General features: G+C 38.2%; 1 protein-coding gene across 3 annotated transcripts in view; it reads left to right on the forward strand.

The window, feature by feature from the left end:
* The window catches only part of KLHL3 (kelch-like family member 3), a 126,956-nt gene that overhangs the window by 9,567 nt on the left and 102,681 nt on the right, over window positions 1–14,708 (forward strand). For all 3 annotated transcript variants that reach the window (XM_010844473.1, XM_010844472.1, XM_010844474.1), the window contains exon 2: window positions 3,886–4,005. In XM_010844473.1, the coding sequence (XP_010842775.1) occupies window positions 3,886–4,005 (120 nt within the window). The remainder of the gene's footprint in view (window positions 1–3,885; window positions 4,006–14,708) is intronic.

The raw sequence follows: 14,708 nt of genomic DNA on the forward strand, positions 1-14,708 counted from the left end.
AAGGGAACCCTCTTACACTGTTGGTGGGAATGCAAACTAGTACAGCCACTATGGAGAACAGTGTGGAGATTCCTTAAAAAACTGGAAATAGAACTGCCTTATGATCCAGCAATCCCACTGCTGGGCATACACACTGAGGAAACCAGAAGGGAAAGAGACACGTGTACCCCAATGTTCATCGCAGCACTGTTTATAATAGCCAGGACATGGAAGCAACCTAGATGTCCATCAGCAGATGAATGGATAAGAAAGCTGTGGTACATATACACAATGGAGTATTACTCAGCCATTAAAAAGAATACATTTGAATCAGTTCTAATGAGGTGGATGAAACTGGAGCCTATTATACAGAGTGAAGTAAGCCAGAAGGAAAAACATCAATATAGTATACTAATGCATATATATGGAATTTAGAAAGATGGTAACAATAACCCGGTGTACGAGACAGCAAAAGAGACACTGATGTATAGAACAGTCTTATGGACTCTGTGGGAGAGGGAGAGGGTGGGAAGATTTGGGAGAATGACATTGAAACATGTAAAATATCATGTAAGAAACGAGTTGCCAGTCCAGGTTTGATGCACGATACTGGATGCTTGGGGCTAGTGCACTGGGACGACCCAGAGGGATGGTATGGGGAGGGAGGAGGGAGGAGGGTTCAGGATGGGGAACACATGTATACCTGTGGCGGATTCATTTTGATATTTGGCAAAACTAATACAATTATGTAAAATTTAAAAATAAAATCAATCAATGCAAAATAAATAAATAAATAAATATGTCATGAAGACCTGCTGTGGGCATGGCCTTCTGCTGGGCAGGCTAAACTGTTGAGAGTCCTTGGACACATTGTCCTTGCTTACCAGGAACGTGGAGACTAGCATGGGGGGCTGGGTGTTCAAATATGTGCTATGAAAAGGTCATCAAACACATTCGTATCCTATGTGCAGTTGGGTTACAGGCCAGAAATACCACAACAGTTTAGGGGAGGCAGGGATCACTTAGGAATGAAGTAGTCAAAGGACTTCACAGAGGAGGCAAAACTTAACCCAGGCCATCCTGGAAGACTGGAAAATTCAAAGACTAACACAACAAGGAAGAGCAAGCTTCCCAGTTACTAGTCACAGGAGAGCTGTCAGCGCTTCCAGAATGTCTCTCTTTGATCTACATCTGTCCCGTATATGTAAAATAGAACTAATAATGTCTGTCCACTGGCCCTTTATGAGCTCTAATCTCATAAAGTTTCTGTCAGAAGCCTTTAGTTGTTCTCTGATCAATACCAGATATTTTCTCTTCCTGGCTTTTAAGTCTCTGCAATTTGAAGACAGTATTTATAATGAATATTTGTGCAGTGTTTTACAGTTTCTAAATTTACTCCAGGAATGCAAATATAGTTTAGTATTAGAAAATATGTCATATACCACATTAACAGATTAAAGGGAAACATCCATATGATCATCTCATTAGATTCACAAAAAGATTTGATAAAATTAATATAATTTATGATTAAAATTAAAATGTGAGTTTAATTTGATAAAGGCCATCTACAAAAATCCTAAAATTAACATACAATGAGGAAACATCACAAACATCTTTTTTAAATTTAGAATGAGAAAGATGACAAGAATATTCATTAGGACATTTTATGTTTATCATTCTGTGATATGTGTCTAAAGGTGGCATAACAAAGTGAGTAGGGAAAAAGAAAAAGTATTCAATAAGTGGAACTTACAGGAAAAAATTAGATCCATATTTCATATGGTGACATAAAAATCAACATTAGATAAAATAAGGGCTTAAATATCAAAAGAAAAATCATTAAACTTTTAGTATAAAATAGAAACATATCTATCTGGCCTGGAGTAGGGAAGGACACTTAAGTTATGAAAGAAATTATACTTGTGGGATTTTTAATAGGAAGTTTTAAATTTTTACTAAGTCCTCCCTCTCCTTGATAACTTTCTCTGTTTTGAGATTTTCTTAATGTTTTTAAACACATGATTCTGCCTTGATATTTATCATTCTGTGCTTAGCTAACTTCTTTGTACCTAGAATGCAAACAGTCCCACAGTTCAGATGTCTGTGGCTTACATTTTTCTGCTGAACTAAAAGTGGGAAGGAAGCCAGTAGAGGCGAGTGTCCTGGTTAGACAAGCTGTGGCTCTGGCATGCTGGTTATATTGGAATGTTCCAATGTTACGAGTCCCAGTGTGAGATCTAGAGAGACTCTCAGGTCTCCAAAACGTTATCTTAACCATAGCAACCCTTTTCTTGAGCCAGTTTGCAAGGCTACGTGGTTACATCAACAGAGGCCCACTAGAGAAAGGCAAAGGAAGTTACTGTCAGTGTCTTAGAGTTGGTGTGAACTGTGGGTCCCCAAATCTACACCAGTGGAGAAGGTTCTGGTTTTCTGTGAGAAGGCAAAGCTTAGTCTGGTCCAAACAGACATAACTCCAAGGTCCCAGACTTGGCTTGGAGCTGAATAGTTTTATCAGTTTGGGGAGAAAGTCCTTTTATTGCTCATTTTTTTGATTCTTCTTTCCCACCCCACCATCAAGTTTAGACTTGTTGCTTGGAAGTGATTGAGCACCTTGCTGGCATCCCACAGGAATGAGTGTTTTGTCTTTGGTGTAGAAGCCTTTAAGATTATAGGTGCCTCTTGATAGTCACCACTTGCTCACCTAACCCACATATAGTCATTTTATAAGTTACAATCCCTTGTCTTTCTATGGGATTATGGTTTCTCCAAAGCTTTCACTCTTATGCCACTTTTCTCCACGCTGTGGCCAATGTGATCTTCCTAAAGCACACATGTATTCACTTGCTTCCTGCTCCACTTCTTAAAACTCTGAGGGTTTCTCATTGTTTCAGAATGAAATCCAAACTCCTTAGCTTTGTTTTTATGTGGCACTTGTAAGACCACTTTTAGTTTTACTGAACTTGTAGTGCTCTGATTCCACTGGACTCCTTTTCTCTAGGTCTTTGTTCATATTGTTTCCTCTGTTTCCCCATCTTCCTTCTTACCTGGTTAATTTCTGCTATTCCTTAAGATTTGTATTCTTCCTCAGCTTCTAGCAATTTTTTCCTCAGCCTGCCATCACTGAGATAGTTGCCTATCCTTTGTGCTTCTGTGTGGGCATGCACGCTAAGTTGCCTCAGTTGTGTCTGACTCTTTGCGACCCTATGGACCGTAGCGTACCAGGCTCCTCTGTCCATGGGATTCTCCAGACAAGAATACTGGAGTGGGTTGCCATTTCCTCCTCTGGGGGATCTTCCTACCCAGGAATCGAACCCGCATCTCTTATGTCTCCTGCATTGGCAGGTTCTTTACCACTAGCACCACTTGGGAATCCCTTTGTGCTTCTGTAATTCCAATCAGATCATAATACTCTGATATGTTTAAATGTTGACTTGGCTTTCTCCATCTCTGAAGTCTAAGCGTTATGAAAGCATGATCTGTGACTTACTTATTATGTTTCTCTTGAATTTAAACACAGTGCTTGGCATGTAGTAAGCTCCACTAAATGTTTGTTGAATGAACCTACATCCCTGTGAAGTGAGTGGGGTACAGTGCTTAGTCTCCCCTCACCCCATACCCTTTTAGGGATGGAGAGATGGAGAATAAGCATCATGACCTCCCAAAAAGTCACACCAGTGCTTGATGGAAGAAGCTGAACTAGGGTCTGAGGGGTACATTTTGCACTGGAAGATCCTGAAGAAATTCCTGACCCAGTGATTTCCTTCCCTTCTGGGCCTGTGGTGAAGGAAAAGACTGACAGAGATGCCCCTGGTGGGTGGGCAAATGGATGGGTTTGTGACAGTTGGATCAATGAGTTTGCCAACGTGTGATCTTCTCTCTCCTTTCCCACTCCCTTCCTGTTCACAGCATCAAACCGAGCTCCCAGCCTCTGATACAGACTGGGGATGATGAAAAGAACCAGAGGACCATCACTGTCAACCCTGCCCACATGGGGAAGGCGTTCAAGGTTATGAATGAACTGCGGAGGTACTTTTCCTATTTTGCCCGTGCCCTTTTGGAAGGAACTTGCTGGGTGAGCGTCATCATGGTTTGAGAACAGAAGTCAGAACACCACCACCTAGTGAAGTCTGACTCTTCCCCACCCACTCTCAGTCAGTTGGCTTTCCCTTTCGAATTCTGATAGAGACAGAATGACTCCCCCAAAGCTCTCTCTTTTCTTTGTATTTATTTAACACCTATCATTTTAGTGCTTAATCACTGGGGAAAAATCCTTTATGGTTGCACCAGTTCTGTTCATAAACTTGATTTCCAACTGAACCAGCTGCTTGAAGGCCAATAATAGAGTGATTGCAACACCTACACACAATTGCAGAGTAAAGATTGCAGATGCCATGCATTTTCTTTTGGCCTCTCTCTCTTTCTTTGGTCTCAACTTTGTCTTTGTCAAGGCAGCCACAGGACAGGGAGAATACCTAGCTTCTAAAATGCAATTTAACTTAAAAAGAAAGAAATGAAGTGCAAAAGCACTCATTCTCACTGAGCTAAACAGTGACGAGTATGCAGACTATTTGTAAGGCCAAGGTGCATGTTTGCTGAGCTTTGTTGCAAGACAGGTTCAGGACATTGAATGAGTTTTTTTGTATGAAGGCTGTGCATACAACCTCTTCTTTATCAGAGCTTCCTTTGCCCATGCCATTATTTTTCTTTTTTATTGAAATACAGTTGATTTACAATGTTGTGATATTTTCAGATGTATAGCAAAGTGATTCAGTTATATATACTTTTTCAGATTCTTTTCCAATATAGGTTATTGTAAGATATTGAATATAGAGTTCCCTGTGAAAGTGAAAGTCACTCAGTTGTATCTGACTCTTTGGGACCCCAGGGACTATACAGTCCGTGAAATTCTCCAGGCCAGAATACTAGAGTGGGCAGCTTTTCCCTTCTCCAGGGGATCTTCCTAACCCAGGGATCAAACCCAGGTCTCCCTCATTGCAGACAGATTCTTTACTGGCTTATCCACAAGGGAAGCCCAAGAATACTGGGGTGTATAGCCTATTCCTCCTCCAGCAAATCTTCCTGATCCAGGAATCGAACCGAGATCTCCTGCATTGCAGGAGGATTTTTTACCAACTGAGCTATCAGGGAATTCTGCAGGCCAGAATACTGGAGTGGGTAGCCTTTCCCTTCTCCAGGGGATCTTTCCAACCCAGGGATCGAACCCAAGTCTCCTACATTGCGGGCGGATTCTTTACCAGCTGAGCCACCAGGGAAGCTTATATATCTATATCTATACGTATATATACACATACACACCCACACACACACCCACACACACCATATCTTCTTCTTCTTTTTTTTTTTTTACTACCACCAGCACCTATTTATTACCTTGAAAAAGTCTTAAAGACATTTATCATTTGTAAAATGCATCATTATCAGTGCTTTTCCACTTAAAAAGAGAAACACTGCCATTAAGCCATAATATGCCATTAGCTGCTAGATGCCATCTAGTTTTCTATGATGTTAACTCTGCAAAAATGTACATACGTACATTTTATGGATGTTAACATATGGAGAAACAAAATACAGTTAAAAAGGGAAGGAAAAGGAAAATTAACAAATTTCTGTACATATTAATGAATATATATATTCACAGGATGAAAAAAAATGTATATACCATATCTTCTTTATCCATTCATCTATCAATGGACATTTAGGTTACTTTTGTATCTTGGCTATTGTAAATAGCCAAGATATGGAGTACATGTATCTTTTTGAATTAGAGTTTTTGTCTTTCCTGGATATATGCCCAGGAATGGGATTGCTGGATCATATGGTAAGTCTATTTTCATTTTTTAAGGAATTTTTATGCTGTTCTCCATAGTGGCTGTACCAATTTACATTCCTTCTGACAGTGTAGGAGGATTCCCTTTTCTCTACACCCTCTTCAGTATTTATTATTTGTAGATTTTTTGATGATGGCCATTCTGATCAGGGTTAGGTGATGCCTCATTGTAGTTTTGATTTGCGTTTCTCTAATAATTAGTGATGTTGAGCATCTTTTCATGTGTTTGTTGTACCAATGCCATTATTTATCACATATTTCATCTTATTGTATGTTATAACTGTTTATCTCCTCTTTTCTCTGTAGTTCATGAGCTTCCTGAGGGCAGGAACAATTTCTGAATCATTTTAATCTCTAGCACCTAGTACTTCATAGGAGCTTTGAGTTATTCACTAAAGATCCCCAGACACACTGGCTAGGCTCTGAGATGTGTGGGAGAGGGTGCAAGGTAAAAAATGATAATAGGTCAATGAAAATGGTCTTCCTACAGTGCAAAAAAGTGTTATGAAGGAAAAATGTATCAGGTGCCTGCCAGGTGGCAGGTGTGCAGTAATTATTAGTTTCTTAAAGGGTGTCATGAAAGAAAGCATGTAAAACTGCAACTTTGGAGAACACATCCTAAGGGGAAAGATGCCTGAGCTAAATTCTAAAGGACAAGTAAGAGTTAGAGAAATGGAAAGTGGTAAGGTTAGGGAGATGTCTTCCAGGCAGAGAAAATGGCATGAGCAAAGCACGTATAGCTGAAGATGTAATTGTTGCGTAGGGGTTGGAACTACTTGTAAAAACAATTCTATATCCCTTTACTTGTTTTTCTTTTCTGCAGGGTCTAGGCTTTGGCATTAAAAACCAAGTTAAATTAGATTTGTCTTATGCTCTATTGCTCAATTTTTATTAATATTAGGCTTCCTGCCAGATTTCCTAGAAGCTCCATCCATAGTTGTTTTAGGCGGTGGATAGTGCTAACATTCATGCCTAATGTTTCTTTGTCACTAAAGAATTTGTATTGTGTTCCCTAGACACTATTGAAGTTCCTCATTTTGTTCCCTTGAGTATGGCTTGTGTCCTTTATCTGATTTAAGGCTTCAGGTCTCCAAATAAACAACCTAACATTACACATGGAGGAATTAGAAAAGAAGTTTAATCGAGGCTCAAAATTAGCAGAAGGAAAGAATTAATAAAGATTAGAGCAGAGATCAAATGAAATAGAGATTAGAATGACAATAGGAAAAAAATGAAGCTAAGAGTTTTTTTGAAAGAATAAACAAAATTGACAAATCTTTAGCTAAACTAAGACAAAAGAGAGAGAACACAAAATTATAAATGAAAAAGGAGACATTACAACTGTTATCACAGAAATACAAATGATTGTAAGAGGCCACTATGAACAATTATATGCCAACAAATTGGATAATCTAGAGTAAATGGATAAATTCCTTGAAACATATGAACTACCAAGACTGAATCAAGAAGTAGAGAATCTGAACAAACCAATAATAATTAAGGAGATTGAATCAGTAAGCAAAAATCTCTCAACAAAGAAAAGCCTATGACTGGATCATTTCACTGGTGAATTCTACCAAATTTCAAAGAAGAATTAACACCAATCCTTCTCAAACTCTTCCCAAAACTCGAGGAGGATGAAACACTCCCAAACTTATTTTAACAAGGCCAGCATTACCCTGATATCAAAGCAAGATAAGGACACTACAAGAAAAGAAAACTATAGACCAATATCCCTGACAAGTATTAACGTAAAATTTTTAAACAAAATACTGCTGCTGCTGCTAAGTCGCTTCAGTCGTGTCCGACTCTGTGCGACCCCATAGACGGCAGCCCACCAGGCTATCCCATCCCTGGGGTTCTCCAGGCAAGAACACTGGAGTGGGTTGCCATTTCCTTCTCCAATGCGTGAAAGTGAAAGTGAAGTCTCTCAGTCATGTCTGACTCTTCGCGACCCCATGGACTGCAGCCTACCAGGCTCCTCCGTCCATGGGATTTGCCAGGCAAGAGTACTGGAGTGGGTTGCCATCGCCTTCTCCTAAACAAAATACTAGCAAACAGTATATGTATGATCTGGTAAAATATGATCTGATGAAAGGATCAAATACTATGATCAACTGAGATTTATCCCTGGGGTGCAAGGGTGATTCAAGGTAAATCAATAAAGATGATACACCGTGTTCATAGAATGAAGGATAAAAGCCATAACATCTTTTTAATAGAGCAGGAAAAGTGTTTAACAAAATTCAGCATCCCAACAAATTGGGTATAGAAGGATTATACCATAACATGTTAAAAGCCCTATGTGACAAACCCATAGCTAACGTCATATTGAATGGTGAAAGTTTGAAAGCTTTTCCTTTGAGGTCAGGAACAAGACAAGGGTGCCCACTTTCACTACTCTTTTTGATCATAGTACTGGAAGTTCTAGCCAGAGTAATTAGGCAACAGAAAGAAATAAAGGCATCCAAATTAGAAAGGAAGAAATAAAATTGTCTCTTTGCAGATAACATGGTTCTGTATATAAAAAACCCTACAAGACTCCACCAAAAAAAACTGTTAGAACTTAAAAACAAATTTGGTAAATTTGCAGGATACAAAATCAACATACAAAAATCAGTTGCATTTCTATACACTGATAGTGAGTTGTCTGAAAAAGAAATAAAGATAACAATCTCATTTTAAATAGTGTCAAAACAATGAAACATTTAATAATAAATTTAACCAAGAAGGTGAAAGATCTGTACACTGAAAACTTGATGAGAGAGATTGAAGAAGACACAAATGAAAGATGTCCTGTGTTCTTGCATCAAAAGAATAGCGTTAAAATGTTCATATTCCCCAAGTTATCTGTAGATTCACTGCAATCCCTATCAAAATTCCCATGGCCTTTTTTCACAAAAATAGAGAAAACATTCTTAAAATTTGAATGGAATCAACAAAAGACCCTGAATAGCCAAAGCAATCTTGTAAAAGGAGAACATAGTTGGAAACATTACACTCTCTGATTTCAAACTACAGTTGGCCCCTGAACAACATGGGTTTGAACTTCGAGGGTCCACTTATGTGAATTTTTTTTTTTCACTAACTGCTATAGTACTGCACTATCTGTGATTCCATATCTCGGATATGAAATTGTGGATATGGAGAGCTGATATAAAGTTAGATATGGGTTTTCCACTGCATGTGGGGGGAAGTTGGCACTCCTAATCCCCACATTGTTCAAGGGTCAAGTGTATGTGACAAAGCTGTGGTAATCAGAACAGTATGGTATAGACATAGGCCAGTGGAACAGAATTGAGAGCCCAGAAATAAATCCACATGGATATGGTCAACTCATATTTGGCAGGGGAGCCAAGAGTATTTAATGGGGGACGGATAGTCCTTCATCACATGGTATTAGGATAACTAGATGTTCACCTGCAAAAGAATGAACTTGGATGCCTATCTTATATAACTCAAAATGGATTTAAAACTTAAATGTTAAGACCTGAAACCATAAAGCTCCTGGAAGAAAACAGGGGAAAAAATAAATAGGACTCCATTAAACTAAAAGCTTCTGCACAGCAAAGGAAATGATCAACAAAATGAAAAGGCAACCTATGAAAGGAAGAAAATACTGGCACACCATAAATTTGAGGAAGGGTTAATATCCAAAATATATAAAACACAGAACTCAGAAAAAAATGGTTAAAAATGGGCAAAGGACCTGAATGAACATTTTTTCCAAAGAAGATACCCAAATGGCCAACAGGTATGTGGGAAGGGGCTTAACATTACTCATCATCAGGGAGACTCAAATCAGAGCCACAATGAGGTATCACCTCACACCTGTTAGAATGGCTACTATCAAACAAATAAACAAAAAACCCTGAGAGATAACCAGTGCTGCTGAGGCTGTGGAGAAAAGGGAACCTTTGTGTGCTATTGGTAGGAATGCAAATTAGTACAGCTGCTATTGAAAACAATATGGAAGTTCCTCAAAAAATTAAAAATTGATCTGCTGTACAATCTAGCAATCACACTCTGGGCATGTATCTGAAGAAAATGAAATCACTTTCTCAAAGAGATATCTGCACCTCCAGGTTCATTGCAGCAGTATTCACAGTAGCAAAGACATGAACACAACGTCAAGTTTTGGTCAGTAAATGAATGGCTACATAAAATGTGGTATATTTACACAATGGAATATTATTCAACTGTAAAAAAGAAAGAAGTCCTGTCATTTGCACCAGTGTGGATAAACCTTGAGGGCATTGTATTTAGTGAAGTAACTCAGAGAAAACCAAAGACTCTATGATTTCATTTATGTGTGAAGTCTTAAAAAGCTGAACTCTCAGAGAGTAGATTAGTGGTTGTCAGGGAGTGGAGGTTGTGGGAAATGGGGAAGTGTTGGCCAAAGGGTACAAACTTCCAATTATAAGAAGAGCAAGTTCTGGAGATCTTATGTATAATGTGGTAACTATAGTTATCAATACTGCATTGTATACTTGAAAGTTGCTAAAAGAGTAGATCTTAAAAGTTCTCACCAGAAGAGTGAAAGTTGTAATTATGTGTGGTGATGGATGTATTACCTTATTGTGGTAATTATTTCACTGCTGCTGCTGCTGCTAAGTCGCTTCAGTCGTGTCTGACTCTGTGCGACCCCATAGACGGCAGCCCACCAGGCTCCCCCATCCCTGGGATTCACACAGTATATATCAAATCATTACATTATACACTTGGAACTTACACAATGTTATATGTCAATAGAATTGGGGAAAGAAGACTTTTGGTCTCTCACCATACCTTATTTTGCCTTGTTTAGCCCACTCCAGTAACTACTTAAAGGCAGAGCTCAGGAAATAGATATGCCCACAGAATTCCCCCCAACTCCCACTTTATATTATTAGTATTTCTTCCTTTTGCTTAAATAACTGAAAATCCTGCTATGTCCCCCCCATCTTTTTTTTTTTTGTGCAAGTTACCACACTTTTGCATTTTTCCTTAAAAGCATCGACTTGGATTTAACCTCTTCCAACAGTCCTGGTGCTTCTCTTTTGTGTAAATTACCATTTGCTAGTCTCTTCTGAGAAACATTTTCTCAAGGTGCTCTGTGGGAAAATAGATCTGAGCCAAAATGAGTTTTAAAAATGCTATATAAAACTGCTATACTCCTCTCCAAGATTCATAATATATATAGGTAGATTAAAACCTCTGAGAAGTCATACAATAAACTTGTCTAACTGAGGGTTTCCCTCATGGTTTTGAACCCTCTTTGGTTGTTATGTACAGACCAAGTGTTTTGTGAAACTTATTTCGGAAAACACTGGTCATTTGCTGAGACTTAAGTGAATAATCTTTGTATTAGTCAGGGTTTTTCAGAGAAACAAAACCAATAACATCTATTTTTATTATTTATTTATATATATGTTATTGGTTCTGCTTCTCTGAAAAACAAGATATATGTAAGAGGAGATTTATTATTGGAATTGGCTCATTTGATTATGGAGGCTGAGAATTCCCACAGTCTACTGTCTACATGCTGGAGAACCAAGAGAGCCAGTGGTATAATTCAGTCCAAATCTGAAATCCTGAGACACAAGAGCCAGTGGAGTATGTCTTGTGGTCCAAAGCCTGAAGAACCAAGACCTCTGATGTCTGAGGGCAGAAGATGATGTATAGTCCATCTCAAGGAGAGAAAAGATTCACCCTTCCTCCACCTTTTTGTTCTATGCAAGCCCTCCGTAGATTGGATGTTGCCTACCTACATTGGTGAAAGGGATCTTTTCTCAGTCTACCAGTTCAAAGGCTAATCTCTTCTGGAAAGTCCTTTGCAGACACATCCACCAATAATATTTCATCAACTATCTGGACATCCCTTATCCTGGTTGAATTGGCACAAAACATTAACCATCACAATCTTGTTTTCCTCATTTTGTTTTTTTTCAAATGGACCACAATCTATTTATGTTTTTGTTGGGAAATTTTAGTTCAGGTTTGGGCATGATTTCCCTTTAGTTTTCCTTTAAATTAAAAAATTTTCTTTTAGTTTTTTTTTTTGTAAAAAGAATATATTGTAGAATATTTAGAAAATACAGGTGAGGGAAAAGTCACAGTGGAAACCATTATTAACATTTAGGAGAAGATCTTTTTTTCTTTAAAATATATGTCTCAGCTGGATTTTTTTTTCTATGGGTGATTTTTAATTTTAAAAATATTTTAATTTTATTGGGGCATAGTTGATTTACAATTGTGTTAGTTTCCAATGTACAGCAAAGTGATTTAGTTATACATATATTCATTCTTTTTAGGATTTTTTCTCTTATAGGTTATCACAGAATATTGGGTAGAGGTCCCTGTGCTATACAGTAGGTCCTTGTTGATTATCTGTTATGTAGTGTGTGTGTTCAACCAGATTTTATTCTTAACATTTTGTTGAACAATTTTTTTAATGTTACTAACTGTTCTACAACTTCATTTAAAGTGGTTGAATGATACTCTATTTTTGTTTTTTTAAAAGCAGTTCCCTGTTGTTGGATGTCTAGGTTTTCCAATTCCTTGCATAAACGATACTCACAGTGGTTTTGCGTAGGGCAGGATAGTGCTCTGGTCACAAGCATAGACACTGGAGCCAGACAGCCTGGTTTTAAACTTTGGCTCCAGTGCTGATTAGCTATGTGACCCTGAACAAGTTAATTAATATCCCCAACCTCACTTTTGTCAGCCATAAAATGAGGCTAATAATAGTTCCAGTCTTGCTGGCTTGTTAAGAGAATAAGTTAAGTGCTTAGAACAGTGATAACACATCAGTGCTGTCACTGTTGTTAAGTACTTGTGCACATATACATTATTTCTATAGAATTAATTCCTAGAAGTAGAGTTGCTAACTGAAACAGAAAGTAACATAATAATAGCTATTCCGTAGATATTTTATGAGTTCCTGCAACAAACTGAACATTCTGTGTTAGCTTATTTGTTGATGATGTGCCTTGCCCCTCAATCTCACTTGCATTCTAGTGATGTTCAAGATTATATCAAGTTTTAAGGTGTTTAGATGACCGACTGAAAAAACTAGGGTGGAATGGGTGATGCAGGGAGAGAAAGGGGACCTCAATAGACATTTTATTGATTTGGGCAATTTCAGTCGGAACTGGGGAGAGGCATATTTTGTTAGGAGAAAGGCCAGGGTGAAGCACCTGGACATCCAGGGGTCAGGCTAATGAAATGTTACCTGATTTTCCAGGGACCTGGGATTATTTCCTGCATTATTTTCACATTCCCCTCCTCCAATTTTAAGCTTTTTTTGTTCAGGCACACATGTTCTTTGCAATTTATGAATCACACAATTCACCTATTTCCTATTCTTTATACTTCCATGGTAGAAAATGAGCTGCTGGCATGGTAACCAAGCAGCCTTCCTCCTCTTTTTGTACTTCATCACTCTGCTCTGGTCAGACCAACAGCTGCTTCTGGGCAGCAGAACCCTGATGGCTGTTTGTTTTCTGACTTACTGGCCAGCCGGCAAGTGGGCACGTGGTCCTTGTTGGAAAAGCACCTCCTGATCAGGCCTGAAAATGAGAGACAATCTTCTATCTCATCTTTACAGTTTTAATTTCTTGTCTATCCACTGCAAACAATTCTCTGCTTCATCTTTGTTTCTTTTTAGATTATGTCCAGTATGGGTTTTTTTTTAAACTATAGTAATAAAGACAGTAATGAGCTACTTTAGTATACTGCTTTCTGTTTTTCTTTTGAAGTGTATCTTTGTTTTTAGCCTTTACATTAATTTTGTACTTCTTGCTTTTAGTATAGCTTTTTAAAATTGAAGTTTACTTGATTTACAATATTGTATTATTAATAGTTTCAAGTATATAGTATACTGATTTTTTTTGCAGATTATATTTCATTTATAGGTTACAGGATATTGAGTATAATTTCCTGTGCTGTACAGTAAATCTTTGTTGCTTATCTCTTTTATGTATAGTAATTTATATATTTTAATCCTGTATTCCTAATTTGCCCCTTTCCCCTCATCTTTGGTAACCATAAATTTGTTTTCTGTGTCTGTGCGTCTGTTTCTGTTTTGTACATACATTCATTTGTATTATTTTTTAGATTTCACATGTAATATCGTATAGTATTTGTCTCTCTCTGTCTGACTGATTTCACTATGCTAAGTCACTTCAGTCATGTCCGACTCTGTGCGACCCCATGGACGGGAGCCCACCAGGCTCCCCCGTCCCTGGGATTCTCCAGGCAAGAACACTGGAGTGGGTTGCCATTTCCTTCTCCAATGCATGAAAGGGAAAAGTGAAAGTGAAGTCCCTCAGTCGTGTCCGACTCTTATCGACCCCATGGATTGCAGCCTAACAGGCTCCTCCGTCCATGGGATTTTCCAAGCAAGAGTACTGGAGTGGGGTGCCATTGCCTTCTCCGGACTTATTTCACTAAGCATAATATTTTCTAGGTCCATCCATGTTGCTGCAGATGGCGATTTTTCATTCTTTTTTATCACTGGGTAATATTCCAGTGTGTGTGTGTGTGTGTGTGTGTGTGATCTTCTTAAGTCAATCATCTGGGCATTTGGGTTGCTTCCATGTCTTGGCTATTATAAATAATGCTATTGTGAACATTGGAGTACATATATCTTATTGATTTAGACTTTTCATTTTTTGCAGATATATATGCTGTTTTTTAAATTTTGATAACAGCTTCATCAAGATATAATTCATATAACATACAGTTCACCCATTTAAAGTATACACTTTAATGGTATTTATTATATTAGCAGACTTGGGCAACCAACAGTCAATTTTTGAATATTTCTATCACTTCTCCCCGATCCCGTATACTTTAGCAGTAATTCCCCCATTATTCCTATCCACTCACCCCCCCCCCC

This window comes from Bison bison, unplaced genomic scaffold (genome assembly GCF_000754665.1).
Source record: "Bison bison bison isolate TAMUID 2011002044 unplaced genomic scaffold, Bison_UMD1.0 scf7180017864203, whole genome shotgun sequence".
Classification (NCBI taxonomy): domain Eukaryota; kingdom Metazoa; phylum Chordata; class Mammalia; order Artiodactyla; family Bovidae; genus Bison; species Bison bison.